This window comes from Protopterus annectens, chromosome 12.part0, assembly GCF_019279795.1.
Source record: "Protopterus annectens isolate FY-2018-M chromosome 12.part0, PAN1.0, whole genome shotgun sequence".
In the NCBI taxonomy this organism is placed as follows: Eukaryota; Metazoa; Chordata; order Ceratodontiformes; family Protopteridae; genus Protopterus; species Protopterus annectens.
In genome coordinates this window covers 1302362520-1302382220 of record NC_056746.1, presented here as the reverse complement: position 1 = coordinate 1302382220, position 19701 = coordinate 1302362520, and the positions used below count along the sequence as shown (strand labels likewise).

The 19701-nt window shown below is 44.7% G+C and overlaps 1 protein-coding gene across 1 annotated transcript in view; it reads left to right on the top strand.

Moving 5' to 3' along the window:
• PSMA7 (proteasome 20S subunit alpha 7) overlaps positions 1–19701 on the top strand; it is a 480192-nt gene that overhangs the window by 101618 nt on the left and 358873 nt on the right. The window contains exon 3 of the mRNA XM_044090359.1: positions 4365–4489. Coding sequence (XP_043946294.1) covers positions 4365–4489 — 125 coding nt within the window. The remainder of the gene's footprint in view (positions 1–4364; positions 4490–19701) is intronic.

The window sequence follows — 19701 nt, the reverse complement described above, 5'->3', positions numbered from 1 at the left end:
CATTGCATTTATTTCTGCTACTCACAGCATGGCAAATCGGTGCCTAAGGGCATTGGGCCACATTCTACCAGAGCAGCAGCCACTTCAGCAGCCTTCCTCAGAGGAGTACCAACCAAAGACATCTTGGAGGCTGCAACTTGGAGTTCAGTGCACACTTTTACAAAGCACTACCACTTGCCTCTCTACTCTAAATCCAAAGCAGGCTTTGCCACTGCAGTTCTGCAAGGCCTCGTAGCCTCTCCTAATCCTATTTAGCCCAGCCACCCATCCTCCGCTTTGGGATTCAACCCAAGAGTAATGACTGCAACAGTGAAACACAAACTTAGTATAGTTGTGTACCTACCATAAATGTAGATGTTCGAGTGTATTCACTGTTGCAGTCCAGGTTACCCTCCCTACATCCCCCTTTCTTTTGCTGGGTCTTATCGGTACTTCTCTGTTCTATACAACCTATGTGGTATTTGCTTGTAGATGAAGGAAATGTTACTTTAGTGCATGTATGTTTATTGGCATAATATATTTAGCCTACCCTTTTGGGGGAACCTGACATCTGGGGCAAGAAAAACTGAAGAAAATGGTGTCTGCTGCATCTTTTATACCTCTGGCGCACTGATGTCAGGGAAGAGGCGATAGCAACCGACGCCGGACAAAGACTTTGGAATTCAGGCCGACTGCGGGTAGCCTGTCAGCAGGATAACCCAGGAGTAATGACTGCAACAGTGAATACACTCTCTAACATCTACATTTATGGTAGGTACACAACTGTACTTTTCAGAGACGGTTGGTGCATCCCATTTTCAAGCAACTACAACTGACAGCCTGGATGATTCAACCTTGACTCTGTTTAGATAGTTGTTTCGTGGGGATTAGGTTCATAGGTGTTTACTAGGCTAACGACCACAAGGGCCTTTTTAAACCTAGTCCTGCATCCCAAATCTCTGAAGTTCTCGTACCCTTGATAATTGTAAGCATGGCCCTTGGAGATGAACCATTTAATGGTTACCTGTTTACATTATAGAGACAGGTGCCAAACCAGGGATTAATTTCCTGTTTCCCATTTAGTTATCCAAGTTGCACTTGAATTGGGTTAGGGAGGAGCTCTGCTTCACTGTTCCAGAAACTGAGTTGTCTCTGTGATACATACCTGTCCTTCCAGCAGGTCCTATTTATATCACAGGCAAGGTTTTAAGTCTTTAGAACGGGTAATTCTGGTACTGTTTGTTTTGTGGATATGGAGGAGATCCATCAGAGTGGGGTCTGACAATGCCCTGTATGCCAGACCTAGATCTCCCCTCAAAAGCCTGTAGGATACAGAATACAGGGATAGGACCTTGAGGTGGTCTGCATAGGACATATTACTTGAGCCCTGCATCCTTTTAGTAAGGAACCTCTGTGGACGTTCCAGTTGTTGGATATGCCTGGTTAGGTACATACATATTGTGGAGCTTTTCTCCCCAGGCCTCCACTGAAAACGGGCTGCTCTTGGCCTAGTGGACTTCCCTGGTGATCAAATACTAAGGGGGCATTGTACTCTGTGATGACTTCCCAAAGGATACTATTATGCATTTCTTGGCATTTAGTTTTAATCCATGGCTGTGGCACCAGTTGTTCGTCTGTGTCAGCCTCCCCTGGAGAACATTTGTCATTGTGAGATTCAATGACTGCTCCTAATTTTGCAATCATCTGTTAAAGGAGGTCAGAAAAACTGCTACTAGAAAATCTTATGTTTATCCCTTGAGGTTAACATCCTTCTGGTCTTGAAATATTTGTGCAGGCTACTTCACAATGGCTTATTGTATGCATTTGTTAAAATACATTTAGTGGGCATCTCTGCTTGTCTGCCAGTGGATCCAGTTTCTTTTTTGCTTTTCGTAAAATGGTTCTTGAAAGGACTGTTGCATGTGAGACCCAGGTCACAAGCAAATTCCTCCTTCGTGGTTTCTCAACAGTGTTCTTGAAAAATTTACTCTTCCACCATTTGAACCAGCAGCTCAGGTTGATCTGAAGTTGCTTTGCTTATTGCTCTGACATCTGCAAGGAGTGTCTGAGCTGCAGGCTGTCATGGTGAGACATCCTTCCTTGAATTCCCACAGGGATAGGGTTATGTTACTCACTAACCCCTCTTTCATGCTTAAAGTGCTCTCCGAATTTACTCTCAAGTAGTCTTGCTAACCTCCATGTGTTCTTTCCAGAACCAAAGGGTATTTTATACCTGTGGATGTGCATCTGCATTTCAGGTACTACGCTGACGGATCAAAACCCTTCAGGAAGGCTGAAATGCTTTTTTCTTTTCTACATATGGGCAAAATGACTCCACCAGTCTCTAAGCAAATGTTGTACCTACCATGGTAAGGTGAAGCCATAAAAGTAAAAATGCGTCCCAACAGGGCTGTTTCCTCTTCAGTGGTATATTGGAAAGGATTGAACTCTGGAAGTATTCTAGAGGCAGAAACTTGGTCTTCTGATCATACCTTTTTAAGAAGAACTGCAAGCTGAATGCCTTTTTTTAAATCCAGGGCAGGCTTCACTAGGACTGCTCTTCAGGGGGCGCTTGGACCCGTTATTCCTTCTTCCAGGTTGGGTAAGCTTTTAAACTCGTACCTATATGCCAGTAAGATGGTGTGTTTAATACAGTTGCGTAACTCTGTTACCTGTAGAACACACTGCATTACTGACACACACCATCCTCCTTTTTCTGGATGTGTACATAGTTTGGTGTTGGAGTTGCTGTTGAATTATGCTCAGCATCATGACTGTGTTTTTATGTTTGGTCTGGAATAGAAGTAGTTTGCAAAACTTTTATTTTAATCTTCTCTTCTTGCTGGACCCTAGAAAACCTTGGGTCCTGTCTGGGGATCTGAAAGGAAGTCTTTGTACAGCCAGGAGATTGGTCCATCACACCCACAAACAGGCAGTGGGAGGGACTCTGAACTTTGTTACTGTCAAGAGGAAGGGCACTACTACCCATGTGCCAGTAAGGCAGTGTGTTCTGTGAACATCTACTGTTACAGGTAAGGCTTTCTGTATGGTAATTAAATAGGTTATGTAAGATCTTCTAGTACTGCAAGTCATAAGTGCTGATGGCTGACCAGTATTCCATGTGTGCAGCAGCATTTAATTGATTAAGGTATGCTTATGGGTTATGTGGATATTCATGGCTGATTACTAGGCTGACTACCCCGGGGCATTTTAAAGTCTAGCCTGCTACCCAAAGGTGAGACTCAAACCCTGTACCTTGTGTCTGCATAGTATGTACCTTGACCATTATGCCAACCTCCAACACTGCTCAATTCATGGGGTATAGTGGGCTCAATTCCAAGAGTCGCTGTCAGTGTAAGTGACTTCATTGTAAGCCTGCCCCGATACCTAAAGATGACATCTCTGTGTAAGTGACAACTTTGGTGTAAGGGTGATCTATTAACAGGCTTACACTGGGGAGGCAGGAGAGCAAGATTCCAAAAGACTTGCTCTTGGATTAAGTGACTTACTCTGAGAGCAGGTCTTTTGGAATATCGCCAAGTGTCATGTGTAGTAGTAGTAGTAGGAGTAATAGCAGTATTTTGATCAGGATACCCTGCAGGTGTCCATGCGCAAACAGCATATGAAACTATTGCATTTCTAACACCCTTGTTATAATTGGTATTTGAAGCAGTGCTAGAAAAATGTCTAGTTTTTAACTGTGTATTGATTATGGTTGTGGTATTGATGTGCACCATTCTGTACTTGGTGTTGGTGTACCCAGGTGTGGTTACCACCAGTTCAGACATGAGCAAGTCCCTATCAGGTGTTTATATGAGATTTTGCTGCATACTTTTCTTTATTCTACCACTTAATTTATTTTTCAGAACATTTTAAAATGTAAAGCGCAGTTGATACCTTAGTCAAATACACACACATGAATGGGGTTTTGTTACGGCCCCACTCTTATTTACCCCACCTTTTGTAGTAGGAACACTTTTGTACAGAATGAGGAGCACAGTAGTACAGTGATTGGCATCTGTGGCTCATTTGGCTGAGGTACCTTCTGTTCAGTTTCTGCAAGCCCTTCCTGTGTCCACATGGATTTTCACTCTGTGCTGCTGTTTCTTTTCCTAATTCCAGTGACTTGCTATAGGTAACTTGAGTCTCCAAGTTGAATTTAGCATGGAGGGGTGTGTGTTTGCATGTATCCCGTGAGAGGCTGGTACCCCATCTAATATTAGTGTCTGACCCCCCCCAATAACTCTGAACTGGTCAGAATCACTAATAGAATGGTCAGGACTTTCGCATCTTGGTGACGGAATAGTTTAACTGTCTGAAATGCACGTGTATTTTTTTCCATGAAAATTTTAGGTCTACATTATGCAACTTTTTTGTCATTTTAGGACTTACAGCAGATGCAAGAATTGTTATAAACCGGGCTCGTGTGGAGTGCCAAAGCCATAGACTTACTGTGGAGGATCCTGTCACAGTGGAGTATATAACCCGCTATATTGCGAGTCTGAAACAAGTATGTTGTATACAAACTGTAACTGTCTTCATATTTTCCCAGCATCACTTACCAGATGTACATCTGTGCAGGGTGTCAGTCCTGTAGAGGAGGATGAAGTGTGCCTTACCATGTCATTTTTTAAAATGAGTTTGTAAAACAAAATGGGGGTAGAGGAAAGAGAATAGATAGCATGCATGTCCATATTGGTGATGCTGATGTAACATGTGCTGCAGCAGTTAACCACGTTGAGTATTTTATTGGGTGTTTTGAAATCAGTCCCACTTTAGTTAGATGCAAGGTAGCTACAGAAGGAATTGAAGAAAGTATGGGAATAATTAGTTCAATAGTGCTAGAGTTATTGTCAAAAGTAGGAGGGTGGTGGTGCAGCTGAAGTCTCACAGAAAGAGAGACATCTTGCACTATTCATTATTGGAGAATGAGCCAGTCATAGTTGTGTAGGAGGGAAGCATTGGTAGGTCAAATGCTGGACGTGGAATTTGCTGATGCTGCTAGTATATTGATTCTGGTTCAGGTGTCATCTTGAGAATGCCCCCCTCCACATCAAGTTTTTGGGAATGCTGTGCCTGAAGAGGTGATTCTTTTACAATATGCAGTGTGTGTAAGGTTCAGTGGATTAGAAAGGTGTGACTGTAAAGGCAGATTCCAGACTGTGTGTACTAATGGGATACTAGTCTGGTCCTCAAGATTATTAAGGGCAGCTCTGGATGCAGAGTTAGCTGTTGACATTTAGTAATGGAGAAGGGCCATGGATTATGTTTTGCAGGATATTTTCCTGTGAAGTAATAGTGCTTTAGTTCCAGTGTACAGTGGTGGACGGATGTAATACACTTGATATCACAGGCTGTCTCCTGTACACTATTGGCTAAAAAGGACATGGGATACCTATTGGAACTAGCAGGTCTTGTGGATAAGGCAAGAGAAGCCGGAGTTAGGATAGTGTCTAAGGAGGAGGGGCAGCTATATAAATGGGGTAGTTCAACCTATTAAGTCTGCACCATTTATTTTTTTCTGACAATGGGTTCATGTGTTGTGCATACTGGAGGTAATTTGAGTTGTACTGTATATCATCATCATCATCCTCCACCTCCTTTTTCCCATTTTTAACATGGGTTGGAGTGCCGCGTCAGCTGTCACCATCTCTGTTGATGCAGTGCTGCTCTTACCTTCTTCAAAAGTCATGCCCAGCAGTTTCAGGTTTTATCTCATACAATCCATTTATTTACTGGTTGCCCTCATTTCCTCTTGTCTTGCTGTGTATTCCAAATCATCTTCACCTTTGTCTGTCTTCTGCTTTCCTGCATATGTGCGTGAAACACCATAATCTGAAATCTTTAACCTGCTCTACAGTTTGAGCTGTTTGGGGTTCTGCACTGATCTCCTCATTTAATAATCTTTGCCACATTGTGCATCCTATCACCTGTCTCTGGCACTTATCCATCACCTCTAGCTTCTTCAACTGCTGTGCTTTACTTTTTAGCTTCTTTGGCATTCTTGTGTCACACATTATCCCTGACACTCACTGCCAGTCATCTGAAGCCTCAGGGAGTCCAGCTTTAACTTCCTCATTCAGACTTTTCTTCTTATCCAACTCTTCCAGATACTTGAAGCCGTTAACCTGATCTTCATGTTTCACTGTTGCAGTCATTACATTTGGGATATCTCCGTGCAGGTAGCCCTCAGCCGGCCTGAATACCAGAGTCTTGGATTCCTGCATCGGATGCTGTCGCTTCCATGACGTCAGGTCATCAGGGGTATAAAACAGGCAGCCGATGCCATGACATCAGTCTTCCTTGCCACACTGTGCCCGAAGAAGCAGTTTGCAAGTGCCTGTCGGCAGACTCCTGAAATTTTCATTTTCGAGTTTCAGAACCGAAGTCTTCAAAAAAGCTAAGTACCCCGTTGGGGATCTTTTTCTTGCTCTTTAACGGATGTCAATAAAAGTTAACGATTTGTCTTACCTGTGGAAAGCAAATACCTCCTAAAGATTTTCATTCATACTGCATTCCTTGCTTAGGCCCAGACCACAATGTCCCTCGCTGTCAGTTTTGTGCCTTATTCAACCCCTGAACTATTTGTCTATTTTTGCAGCAAATTATTTTGGTACTCTGTTTGTTTGTTTAACTATCCAGAAGTGGCTTTGGTAAGCCATCCGACTACCGATATTCTGAAAAAATGTAAACATAAAGACAGACTGCATAGGTCCAAAACTGCCAACAATGCTTCCGTTAAGCTAGTCGCCAGTTTGCCAGTACTCAGTGAGGCACTTTCGAGCCCCTGATGCTCACTACTTCAGATTCGCAGGCCTCTACTGAGACCCATTCGGAGTCCGGTATGCTGCAAGATGCTTTTTCGACTATGGAAACTGTGGAGCTGCTGTGCAGGCACTGGTTTCTGAGGGTGTATTCAGGCCTACAGACTTTCATTTCCAACTGACGCCATCATCTTCAAGGCCTAAAACTCGACCTACGCTTAGAAAACAGATGTCCAAACCGCATGGTCAGGTTCATATCCCTAAAAAAACAAATGCTTAGAATGGCTGAAGACCTTGTTAGGGGAAGCCAGCCTTCCCAGTCTTGAGACCTACAACTGATTTTTCTTCTGATCAGGATTCTGAAATTTCTGTTTCTTCTGATTACCAGGATTTGCCCTTATCTACCTAGGAGGATACTGATGCAGAGGATTCCATTCCCTCTGCTTCCCCTCCAGAAGATTTTTCTTTTGGTGAAACCTTGCATGCTCTTGGGGAGCATTTTTGCTGGAAAGCCAGGATTACTCTGATTCCAAAAAGAGGCTTAGGGAATTCTTACTCCTCCCTCAACACAGGCCTTTAGCTATCCCTACTGTCCTTGACATTGTAGATGCCTTCTTGGAATCCTAGCCTGGCTCCAGACACTTTACCTCCATCTCCCCGAAAACCTGAGTTAAGAGTACCTGACTCTCATAAGTTCCTCTTCAAGTATCCTACTGCGGATCCAGAGACCATTTCCCCAGGACCTAAAGGCATTAAGGCTACTACTGCCAAAAACCGTACCCCCTCTGATAGAGATTCCAGGGCCTTGGACAGATGGAGTAAGAAGATATACAATTCTGCTACTTTGGCCATTAGGGCTTTAAACTGCCAGTTTCATATGTTAAAGTATCAGCAGTATATTATAGGACTAAATAGAAAATGATGATTCCTGACTGCTGAACATAAAGAATTACGGGATTTAATGCATTCTGCTGAACAAGTTGGTAAACATACTTTGCAGTGTGGTTTTGACTCTCTAGAAACACCTTGCAGGGCTGCTGTCCCTGGGTCTGTACTTAGTAGGCATGCTTGGCTTAAGGAGCAAAACTTGCCAGATCATGTTAAAGCTTAATTACTGGATGCTCCCTTAAACCAAGACCGCCTGTTTGGCAACAAATCAGAAGTCATCCTTTAAGATGGAGGAAAAAGCTAAATCTATGCAAACTGTTAGATTTCCTGCAAGTACAGCCTCCCAGATTTAGTAGGCACTGGCCTTCTAAGAATTGTTCCTTTCCAGTCCCTTTCAGGTCTTCAGTCCAAACCCAGGAACAGCAGACCACCTAGGCTACAGTCTCAAGGTACACGCAGGCCTAAGCAGAGGGGGGCTCCCACTTCCAAAGTTAGAAGTAGTAAGACACCCCCTATAGAAAATTGTCACAATGCCTTAACCCTTCCAAGCCCTGCTCAACTGCCTGCTCCCTTAGGGGGAAAGCTTGCCCTGCATGCAAAAAACTGGGAACTCATTACCCAGGACAAATGGGTTTTAAATTCTGTTTTCCAAGGATACAGATTCCACTTCCACACCTTACCAACCCCAAACAGTTGGCCAGACCTACCCCCAAATCAGTTGGCAGAGGCTCAACCGCAGGTTCTGTCTCTTCTAAGTATCAGGGCTATTCAGCCTGTCCCAGCAGAAGAAAGGGGACAAGGTTTTTACTCAAGACTTTTCCTGGTACCCAGAAAAGACCGCTCCTGGCATCCTATCCTGGACCTCCCTATTCTAAACACCTTTTTGGTAATCCCAAAATTCAAAATGCTAACACTTCAACAGTTGCTTCCTATGCTAGGCAAAGATGCCTGGTTGGCAACGTTAGACTTAAAGGAAGCTTACCTGCACATTTCAGTAAGGGAATCTTGCAGGAAATACCTATGCTTCAGAGCAGACTCCATGCACTGTCAGTTCTCTGCACTTCTCTTTGGCTTATCTACTGCACCCAGGGTATTCACAAAGTGTCTACCTCCAGCCATTGCATTTTGCAGGCAGAGAAATATTCAGATATACCCATACCTGGACGATTGTTTAATTCCGGCAGAAAGCCGGGACATGCTATTAAAACATCTGGCATTTGTAAAAAAAACTTCTGACTTTGCTGGAGTACGCCATAAACTAAAAGAATCTCATCTAGTACCCTGCCAACAAATTGTATTATTGGGAGCAAGCTTGAACACAACTTCCCAGATGGTTTACCTCACTCCAGAGAAACAAGTTTGACAGCCTACTTCAAACTGCTGGCCACAAAGACCCAGCTATCTGCAAGGAAAATCCTGCAAGCCCTGGGGTTCATGGCCTCTTGCATTCTACAAATTCAATGGCCTCTTGCATTCTACTAATTCCATATGCAAGACTGCATATGAGGAAACTACAATGGTATCTAAAAAGCCTATGGCGTCAACATTCTCAGGACCTGGAATCAATGATTCCTATTATTCCTTGTATAAAGGCAGAGTTCCTTTGGTGGGCAGAGGCTTGCCACCTAAACAAAGGGGCTTCCTTTCAATCTACCCACTGCTGCCCAAACCCTGACTACAGACTCCTCAGACTATGCATGGGGGGCTCACTTGGCAGGGAGGTGCATTCATGGCAAATGGAACCAGAGTCCGATGCACCTGCATATCAACCAAAAAGAAATGTTAGCTGTACAGAATTCCCTGACAGCCTTCAAAGACAATATCCTTCCTGGAAAATTATTGGTAAAGGCTCTGTGGAGCACAGCCCTGAGCTACCAAGTGCACCTACAAGCTCAGTTCCTGCCAGGCAAGGGAAATTAACTGGCAGACGACCTAAGCGGAAATTTCATGGACCCACACGAATAGAAACTGGAACCAAAAATATTCAACCTCTTGAACAAATGGGGGACTCCAGAGATAGACCTGTTTGCCCCCCCCCCCCCCCCAGAACTACCATTTGGACAAATTCTGCTCAAGGATTCCCCACAGTCAAGTTTGGAAAGTGGATGCCCTGTCCTTCACCTGGGAAGGTCTCTGTTTATGCCTTTCCCCCTCTGCCTCTCCTCTCGAAAGTTCTGCTAAAGATCAAACAGGACAAATCAAGGACAATACTGATTGCACCAGACTGGCCTTGCCAGCACTGATGTACACCCTCTTGCGCAGTATGATACTGCTGAATCCATGGCACCTACCTCTGATACCTTCCCTGCTGTCCCAGCAGGTGGGCCAGATTCTGCACCCTCAGCTTCAAACCCTGAACCCTTGCAGCCTGGCTAATTCCTTGAGCTCTCCTATAGCATCCCTCAGTAAGCAGGTGCTAGATTTCCTTCTGGAAGCAAGGAATTCCTATACCGAAAAGTGGAAAAGATACTGTTCCTGGAGCCAGACGACTGTTCCCAGCTTGCCTCATATTCTTCAGTACTTAACAGAAATGCTCCACAAGGGCCTATCCTTCTCGCCAATTAAAATTCATGCCTCTGCCATTTCAGCACATTATAATACTGAACTACCCCTCTTCTCTCACCCCCTGTTAAGGCAATTCCTCAGAGGGGCTAAATATGTAAGACCTCCCCCCCCCCCCTCCCCAGGCGAGGCCCTACTCCAGCCTGGGATCTTAACTTTTTGTATTGGAAAAGCTCACTCTCTCCCTCCATTTGAACCAGCTGCATCTGCAGAGTTGAAATTCTTTTCTTGGAAAACAGCCTTCCTAAAAAGCCATCACTTCAGCAAGAAGTGTCTGAATTACAGGCCCTTAATGCAGTGGATCCCTTGATTATCTTCAATGCAGACAAGGTTTCCCTCAGGACCAACCCATCTTTTATGCCCAAGGTGGTGTCTAGTGTGGCCCTAAATCAGACCATTCATTTACCTACCTTTTTCCTGAATCCACAAAACAAAGGAGAAAGAATACTGCACTCTTTGTACTGCACTCTTTGGACGTGCACAGACAACTTGGATATTATTTGGACAGGACTAAGCCTCTCAATCTGAACAGCTGCTAGTTGGCTTTGCTGCAGGGGCAGAGGGGAAGGCCATTTCAAAGCAAACCATTTCTAAATGGATAGCCCATTGCATTCATTTCTGCTATAAGCATCATGGAGAATCTACCCCACAGGGGATTAGATCCCATTCCACCAGGGCTGCATCTACCTCTACAGCCTTTCTCAGAGGAGTCCCTACCAGGGACATCCTAGAAGCTACTACCTGGAGCTCTGTACGTACCTTCACCAAGCATTACCACATGCCTATTTTTTTCTAAATCCAGAGCTGGTTTTGCCACTGCAGTTTTGCAGGGCTTAATAGCTGGCCCTAATGCTCTCTAACGTCCTCCTCCCTTCCTTAGCTTTGAGAATCAACCCAAATGTAATGACTGCAACAGTGAAACACTAGAACATAGTACAGTTGTGTACACTTACCATAAATGTAGATGTTAGAGTGTATTTGCTGTTGCAGTCCTGGTTACCCTCCCTCCAGCCCCCTGACTTCTCTCTTGGCTCTACCTTTCCTTCTTGTTTGGCTCTACCTTTCCTTCTTGTTTGGTGTATTTGCTTTTTGTTGGAGGTGTAACATAGTATATAATTGCTTCCCATTATTGGGGCACCTGACGTCTGGGGCAAGGAAAACTGATGTAATGGCATCAGCTGCATGTTTTATACCCCTGACGACCTGATGTCATGGAAGAGAGCATCCGACGCAGGAATCCAAGACTGGTATTCTGGCCGGATGAGGGCTACCTGCAAGCAGAAAACCCAAATGTAATGACTGCTACAGTGAATACACTTTAACATCTACATTTATGGTAAGTGTACACAGCTGTACATTCTACTGTTTTCCCTTCTGTCTCAATTTTCAGCTACTTTGATTTCCACTGTTAACTGCCATTTATAACTGGCCTTATCTGTACTACTCAGTTTCACCCTGTGTGCCTTTTAGTTTTGCATTTCATTCCACTGTCATTTGCTGCTGATCTTAAGAGTCTACTTGTCAGCCATATCATCTGCCTCCAGCAGCTTTGTTCTTTTCCGTCTGACCTGTTTGCTAATGTAGTCCATCCCCAGTATGAACAGAGGTGGACTCGTAACTGAACCTGGACGTACACCCACTCAAAACCCCTCTGTGAGACCAAGCATTGTTTGTAATAGTGTCACTGGAGCCTTGTACATAGCCTGCAATAATTATATCAGTGTTTGTGACTTTGAACCATTGCAGGACCATCTAAACTGGCTTTCTTGGTACCTTGACATATGCTTTCTCCAAGTCTAGGAATGCTCAGATGAACTCTGTCCTCATTTCTAGTTGCTTCTCCACTATATCTCCCACTACAAACATCTGAACTGCTCATCTCCCATCTTACATTCTTCTACCCTGCAGATTTCATTTTTCAGTCCCCCTCTTCAGCACTCTCGTGCAGTGTGGCAGGAGTTTGATGCCTCTGTTGCCCACAGTTGTGAATGTCCCCTTTGTTCTTGTACACTGGCACTTATTTTCTAGTCATCTGGGATACGCCTTTCTGTCCATATTTTTATGAATACCCCCAGGAGCCATTTCTCTTTTTAAAAAGTCACGAGCATCTTTATCACATCTGTCAAGACCTCATCTGAGCCTGTTGCTTTCCCTAACTTCATTTTCTGTAGTACTGTTCTTAGTTCATTTAAGGTGGGCTCCCCCTCCTCTTTCATTGTAGACTGCATCTGGGCCAGTACAGCTTCTGTGGGGTTTTCTTCATTCAGAAGCTACTCCTTCCATCTTCCTTTGATTTCCTGTGGCTGGTGAGCAGGTTGTTGCTGGCATTCCTTATGAAAGGTTCTGATGACTCCCTTTATCTTTCTGCATTTGCCCTGCAATCTGATAGAGACTTGGCAGATGGCACAAAGACACTTATGGAAGTTGGTAGAGTACCTCTGATGCTTTGTTCTTTGCTTATGCAACTGTACTACACCCTTAGCCAGTCCAAATTCCTCCCTAGCCTGATCTTTCTTTCCTGTCTCCCACTTTTCTTGCATTCCTCCTTTTTTGAGGACTTCCTGAATGCCTGCATTCTACCACCAGTTTTCCTTGCATACCTTATTTCTGTGTATGGCTAAGCCCCATATCTATTCTGTAGTCCTTACATGTGCTGTTTTGAGGAGCTTCCATTCTTCTTTAGTTCCACCTATTTTCTCTTCTCCCTGAGATGCTAGAGCCCTGCATAATTCATTGAACTCTTGTGCTTTCACTCCAGTTAACTTTCAGGTCTTCAGCCTAGCCTGTCTTGACCTTGGAGCCTTCTCAGACCACAGTTAGCTGACATGCACCCGGTGGTTTATGCTATGTGAAGACCTTTTCACTGAGGATTACTTGGCAATTGATTCTGCCCCAATGCCCTTTCCTTACTAGGAGGAAGTCTACCTGAGTTGTTGGCCACTCTGTTTATATAACTGTCAGTGTCTCTCTTACTAAACCATGTGTTAGCCTTTCCATCTTTATTTATGTTTTCACTCGCATGTGAACCCAGTCAGTCCTTGTATCCTGTCCCAGTATGTGTATTCAGGTCCTGTTATCACCATCTCTTGCCCTGATCGGTTTAGTAGATCATGCAACTGCTGACTGCACTTTTTTCTCGCTTTCACAACCATGCTGTGAGACGCAGATTGTTATTGTGAACATTGCTGTACCCTTACATAAGACTCTGATTGCTATGAGTATACTAATTGTAATGACATATCTTACTGTTTCTGAAGCCTCTCCCTCACCACAATTCCCACACCATTTCTAGTCTGTCATCCCCCTTAGTAGACTACTGTGGATCCCAAACCAAGTGGCTTTGCTGCACTGCCCTTTCATCTTTTTTTTTTTTTTTTCTTCTAGATACAGAAGATATCTGATCACTTCTTTGTCACCCACTTCCAAGCTGCAGTCTTGATTCATGTTTAGCAGGTTGATTTAGTTTTACGTCCAGCTTTTGCTCAACAGAGCTATCCCAGGTAACCTAATCTGGGTAAGTGGACATTATCCAGTAGCTTAATGACCAAGGTCTGCTAGGCTTTATTTTAACATTCAAATGGCTGCACAAAGTGTCAGGGCTAATCTGTGATCGGGTGCTGTCCTATCTAGACAATACTGTACAACGCAGTTGACACCCAAAAGCGGTTTGTCCGTACAACTCCTTCACGATGGGCACCATTTAGTCTGCTGTCGGCCACAACTCCATTCTTGGGTGAGTTTGAAGTGGAAATGCCCGCCTTGTTTTTGGGAGGTGAGAAGAACCCCACTGCGACACCAGGAGATCATTCAAACTGCACACAGGTGTGGGCCGGAGGTCAGGATCAAACTTTCAACCTTTTGCTTGGATGGAGATGAGATCTTAGCCGTTATACCTCCAGTGTCCACACTGCTGTGCTCCGGTTTCCTCCTACATCCCAAAGACATGCTGTAGGTGGATTGGACACACTAAATTGTCTGTGTTCGTTCTCTGTGTGTGTGTTCGTTCTCTGTGTGTGTGTTCGTTCTCTGTGTGTGTGTTCGTTCTCTGTGTGTGTGTGTGTGTGTGTGTGTGTGTGTGTGTGTGTGTGTGTGTGTGTGTGTGTTCTCTGTGTGTGTGTGTGATGATCATTGTGCATACAGCTGCAGTCATAACAGATGGGTTCTCCTGCCGTCAGGCGGTTCCTCGGTCGGCCGAATTCCAAAGTCTAGGTCCGGCATCTGTTGTCGTCGCTTCTTCCCTGATGTCAGTGCGACAGGGGTATAAAGGAACCAGCCGACGCCATTTTCTTCAGTCTTTCTTGCCGCGCGGTGCCCGAAGCAGTTTGCAAGTGCCGGTCGGCCAGCTCCTGAAATTACGAAAATTTTGCAACCGAAGTCTTCTTGAAAGCTAAGTTACCCCGTTGGGGAAACTTTTTTCTTGCCTCAGACCGATGTCAGACAAAGTTAATAATTGTATTTCATGTGGGAAGCAAATACCGCATAAGGATTTTCATTCTCTGCATTCCTTGCTTGGGCCCAGACCACGACGTCTCGGTCTGTCGTTTTTGTGCTACATTCAACAAACGCACCATTAAGCATCGGGCGGAGTTCGCCCAACAATATTTTGACAGAAAATTTAACTATATTATGTCGTCGGATACTCAGACTCCAGTTTTGTCTAAAAAACGCAAAGATAAGGACCGACACACAAGGTCCACGGCCTCTACCGACACGCCAAAGCAGACTACAGGTGGTCCGGTTCTCAGTGAGGCGCCTACGCAGCCCCTGCCTACTAACACTTCATTGGCGGAGTCTTCTGTGCCCGAGGTCGCAGGCTCCTCTGCCCACACCCCGACTACAGATACCGAAGCCACTCTTGGTGGTGAAACTCAAAATGTAGACAGGTCTGCCTCCTCTCAGGGTGTCTTCAGACCTTCCTCTTCTTTTTCCATCAAGGCTTTCACTAAGTCTAAAGCAGCCATGCATTCTAAGAGACCAGCTACACAGGGCCCTTGTCCAGGCCCCATGCCTAAAAAAACAGATGCTTAAAATGGCTGAGGATTTAATTACTCATCAGGGGTTCTCACCCCCCCCCCACGGACAAAAGGCCCAGAGTGGAGGAAGAATCCCCCTCCTCTGACCAGGCCTCCATTATTTCAGAGCACTCGGATGAACAGGAACATTCTTACTCCCCTTTTGAAGATTCTGATGCAGAGGTGTCCATTCCCTCTGTCTCCCCTCCAGAGGATTACTCATTTGGGGAAACCTTGCATACCTTAAGGGAGCACTTCCACTGGGAAGGCCAAGAGTATTCAGATTCCAAGAAAAGGCTTAGGGAATTTCTCTTACTACCTCAGCACAGGCCTCTGGCTATACCTCCTGTCTTAGACATACTAGATGTGTATTCGGAGCCCTGCCTTAACCCGGATTCTTTACCTCCAGCCCCAGTCAAACCTGACAGGTACTACCGGGTTCCTGACTCACACCAATTTCTATACAAAAGCCATGCGGCTGACCCAGAAACTCTCTCACAGGGCCCCAAGGGAATTAAGGCCTCCACTGCTTAAAATCCTTTACCTTCCGAGAGAGATTCCAGGTCTTTAGAAAGGTGGGGAAAAAAGGTATACACCTCGGCCACCTTAACCATGAGGGCATTAAACTGCCAGTTCCATATGTTAAAGTACCAACAGTTTCTGTTATCACAGTTGAGAAGTAAAATGTCACAACCTGAACAACCAGACTTGAAGGAGTTGCAGGATTTGATGCATAGTGCAGAACAAGTGGGTAAACATACCTTGCAATGTGGTTTTGATGCCCTAGAGACCTCATGTAGAGCTGCTGTTACAGGATCAGTCATACGTAGACATGCCTGACTCAAGGAGCAAACCTTACCAGATCATGTCAAAGCTAAATTACTAGATGTTCCTCTACAAAAGGATGTATTATTTGGTGTTAAAGCTGAGGAGGTATTAAAGAAAATGGAGGAAAAGGCTAAATCAATGCAAACAGTGAAAGATTTTCTACAGGTACAACCTCCACGTTTCAGTAGAAATTGGCCCTCCAAAAATTGGTCCTTTCCAGCCACGGACAGACCCCAAAGAGGTAGATACAGACGCCCGAGGGGCAGAGGGCAATCTCAAGGATCGTTTAGAGGCAGACAATGGCAAGCTCCTACACAAAGAGGTGGTGAGGATAGTTCGCAGCCATTCAGAAAGCAGAACCAATGACTTTCCCCTTTGCATGCCAAGCAAGGCTCAAATGGTAGCACCCTTAGGCGGAAAACTGGCATTATTTTCGAAAAATTGGCATTTTGTCACAAAAGACAAATGGATCCTGGACATTATAAACAGAGGCTACAGATTCCATTTTCACAACCTTCCAAAAACGAGAGGCCTGCCAAACCTGCCACACAATCAAAGGGCAGAGGCACAAAGACAAATTTCAGATCTCATGGACATGAAAGCTATTCAAGAGGTACCTACTCAAGAACAAGGTCAAGGTTTTTATTCCAGACTATTCCTGATACCAAGGAAGGGAAAAGATTGGAGACCTATTTTGGACCTATACATCCTAAACACATTTTTACTCGTACCAAAATTCAAGATGCTCACATTACAGCAGCTTCTTCCCATGCCGGGCAAGGAGCCTTGGCTGGTAACATTGGACCTCAAGGAGGCATACCTGCATGTCCCAATCAGACAAAATTGCAGAAGATACCTCAGATTTCTTGCAGGTTCAACCCATTATCAATTCTCTGCATTGCCCTTTGGCTTATCTACTGCGCCCAGAGTATTCATGAAATGCCTGGCATCAGTAATTGCCTACTGCAGACTTCAAGGGATACAAATATACCCATATTTGGACGACTGCCTGATCCAAGCGGACAGCAAGCACATAAAACATCTGGCTTTTGTAATAATGTTGTTGAATTCTCTGGGATACACAATCAACGAAAAGAAATCAAGGCTAATACCCTCTCAGAAAATAATTTTCCTGGGTGCCAACTTGGACACAAACACCCAGATGGCCTACCTCACGCCAGATAAACGGGCAACTAACTCAATACTTCAGAAAACTAGCAAATTTCACCAGGCTGACTGCAAGGAAAATCCTGCAGGCTCTGGGATTCATGGCATCTTGCATCCTACTAATCCCATGTGCAAAGCTGCATATGAGGAAACTTCAGTGGTACCTGAAAAACCTATGGTCTCAACTCAGCCACAGTTTGGAAACAATATTACCACTAATTCCATGTCTTCAAAAGGAATTTCTGTGGTGGCCTCAAGCATGCCAAACACAGGTCTCTCATTCTGCAAGCCTCAAGCAAATCAAGTCATCACAACAGACGCCTCTGACTATGCCTGGGGGGCGCACATGACAGATCGGTGCATTCAGGGCAAATGGTCCCAAAAAGAAAAGCACCTTCACATCAATCAAAAGGGAATGCTAACAGTAATAAATGCTATTATAGCTTTCAAAGACCTTCTGCATCCAGGTCAACTATTGATAAGGACAGACAACACCACAGTAATGTGGTACATAAACGGGGAGGAACCCATTCATACCCCTTATGCAGGCTGACAATGTCACTTTGGAACATGGCTCTGGAATTACAAATCTAACTTCAAGCACAGTACTTGCCAGGCAAGGAAAACACACTGGCAGACAACCTAAGCAGAAATGACAGATCCACACGAATGGAAGTTGCATCCTCAAGTTTTTAGAGATAATACAAGCATGGAGAAGGCCAGACATAGCTCTCTTTGCCTCCCACAAAAATCACCAATTGACAAAATTCTGCTCAAGGACTTTTCATCCACAGGCCTGGAGAGTGGATGCTCTCTCTTTCAGTTGGACAACAATGACAGTTTATACCTTTCCGCCTCTTCCTCTGCTGTCCAAAGTTCTATTAAAAACCAGAGCAGACAGACCAAAGATTATTCTCATTGCTCCAGACTGGCCAAGGCAGCACTGGTATCCACTCCTGAGGAGCCTGACGCATTCTCCACCATGGACCCTGCCTCTAATACCTCTTCTTCTGACTCAGCACAGCTTCAAAACTCTTCACAGTCAGCTGAAAGCACTCAATCTGGCCGCATGGAAGACTACTTAACATCACAACAGACCCTACTCTCCAAGGAGGTGCAGGATGTCATTTTGGAGGCCAGAAGGCCATCTACTAGAAAAGCTTACTCCGCAAAATGGAAACTGTTTTGTGCCTGGAATGAGAAAATGGGCCAGAATCCTGGAAAACTGAATTTACCTCAAATATTACAGTATCTAGCTGAGCTGCTAAGCAGGGGACTTTCATTTTCTTCCAACAAAATCCATGCCTCAGCCATTTCTGCAGAATACAACACTGATCCACCTTTATTCTCTCACCCCCTCTTAAGACAGTTCCTCAGAGGGGCGAAAAACATAAAACCCCCAAGGAAACAACCAATAACCTGCTTGGGACCTCAGTTTCATTCTAGAAAATCTGACCTTGCCTCCCTTTGAGCCAGCTGCCTCAACAGATTTGCAATATTTGTCCTGGAAAACAACTTTCCTTCTGGCTATCGCCTCAGCTCGCAGGGTATAGGAACTACAAGCCCTCATGGCTGTGCAGCCTTTTATCATCTTCCATCAGGACAGATTTTCCTTACGAACCAACCCGTCCTTTATGCTAAAGGTGGTATCCAGGGTAGCTTTGAATCAGGCTATCCAATTACCGACCTTTTACCCTAATCCTCAAAACAAAGGGGAGAGACTACTACATTCCTTGGACATCCACAGACAACTGCGTTATTATTTGGACAGAACAAAGCCTTTCAGAAAAACAGAACAGCTTTGTGTCCTATGCTATAGGAGCTCAAGGGAAGCCAATTTCCAAACGGACAATCTCAAAATGGATAGCCCACTGCATACACTTTTGTTACTCTTTTCATGGTAAAACTGTACCTGCAGGCATCGGATCTCACTCCACAAGGGCCACAGCTACCTCTGCAGCTTTCCTCAGAGGAGTTCCTACCAAAGATATTTTGGAAGCAGCCACTTGGAGTTCTGTGCATACCTTCTCCAAGCACTACCACCTACCATTATACTCCAAAACTAGAGCAGGCTTTGCAACTGCAGTCTTGCAGGGCATCCTGGCTCCTCCTAGTTCCACCTAGTGCCTACCACCCTTTTCTTAGCTTTGGGATTCTACCCATCTGTTATGACTGCAGCTGTATGCACGATGAACATAGTACAGTTTTGTACCTACCATAAATGTAGATGTTCGAGTGCTAATACAGCTGCAGTCCAGGTTTCCCTCCCCTCTTGGGACAGGCCTATTGGCTAACACCTCCTCATACAACCTGATTGGGGTATTCATTTATGGTGTATTTGCTTGCAACTACTGTATTTTGATTATATTGCATTGCTTTATTATATAAATTTATGTATTGCCTTCCTTCTGGGGGCACCTGACATCTGGGGCAAGAAAAACTGAAGAAAATGGCGTCTGCTGGTTCCTTTATACCCCTGTCGCATTGACGTCAGGACCTAG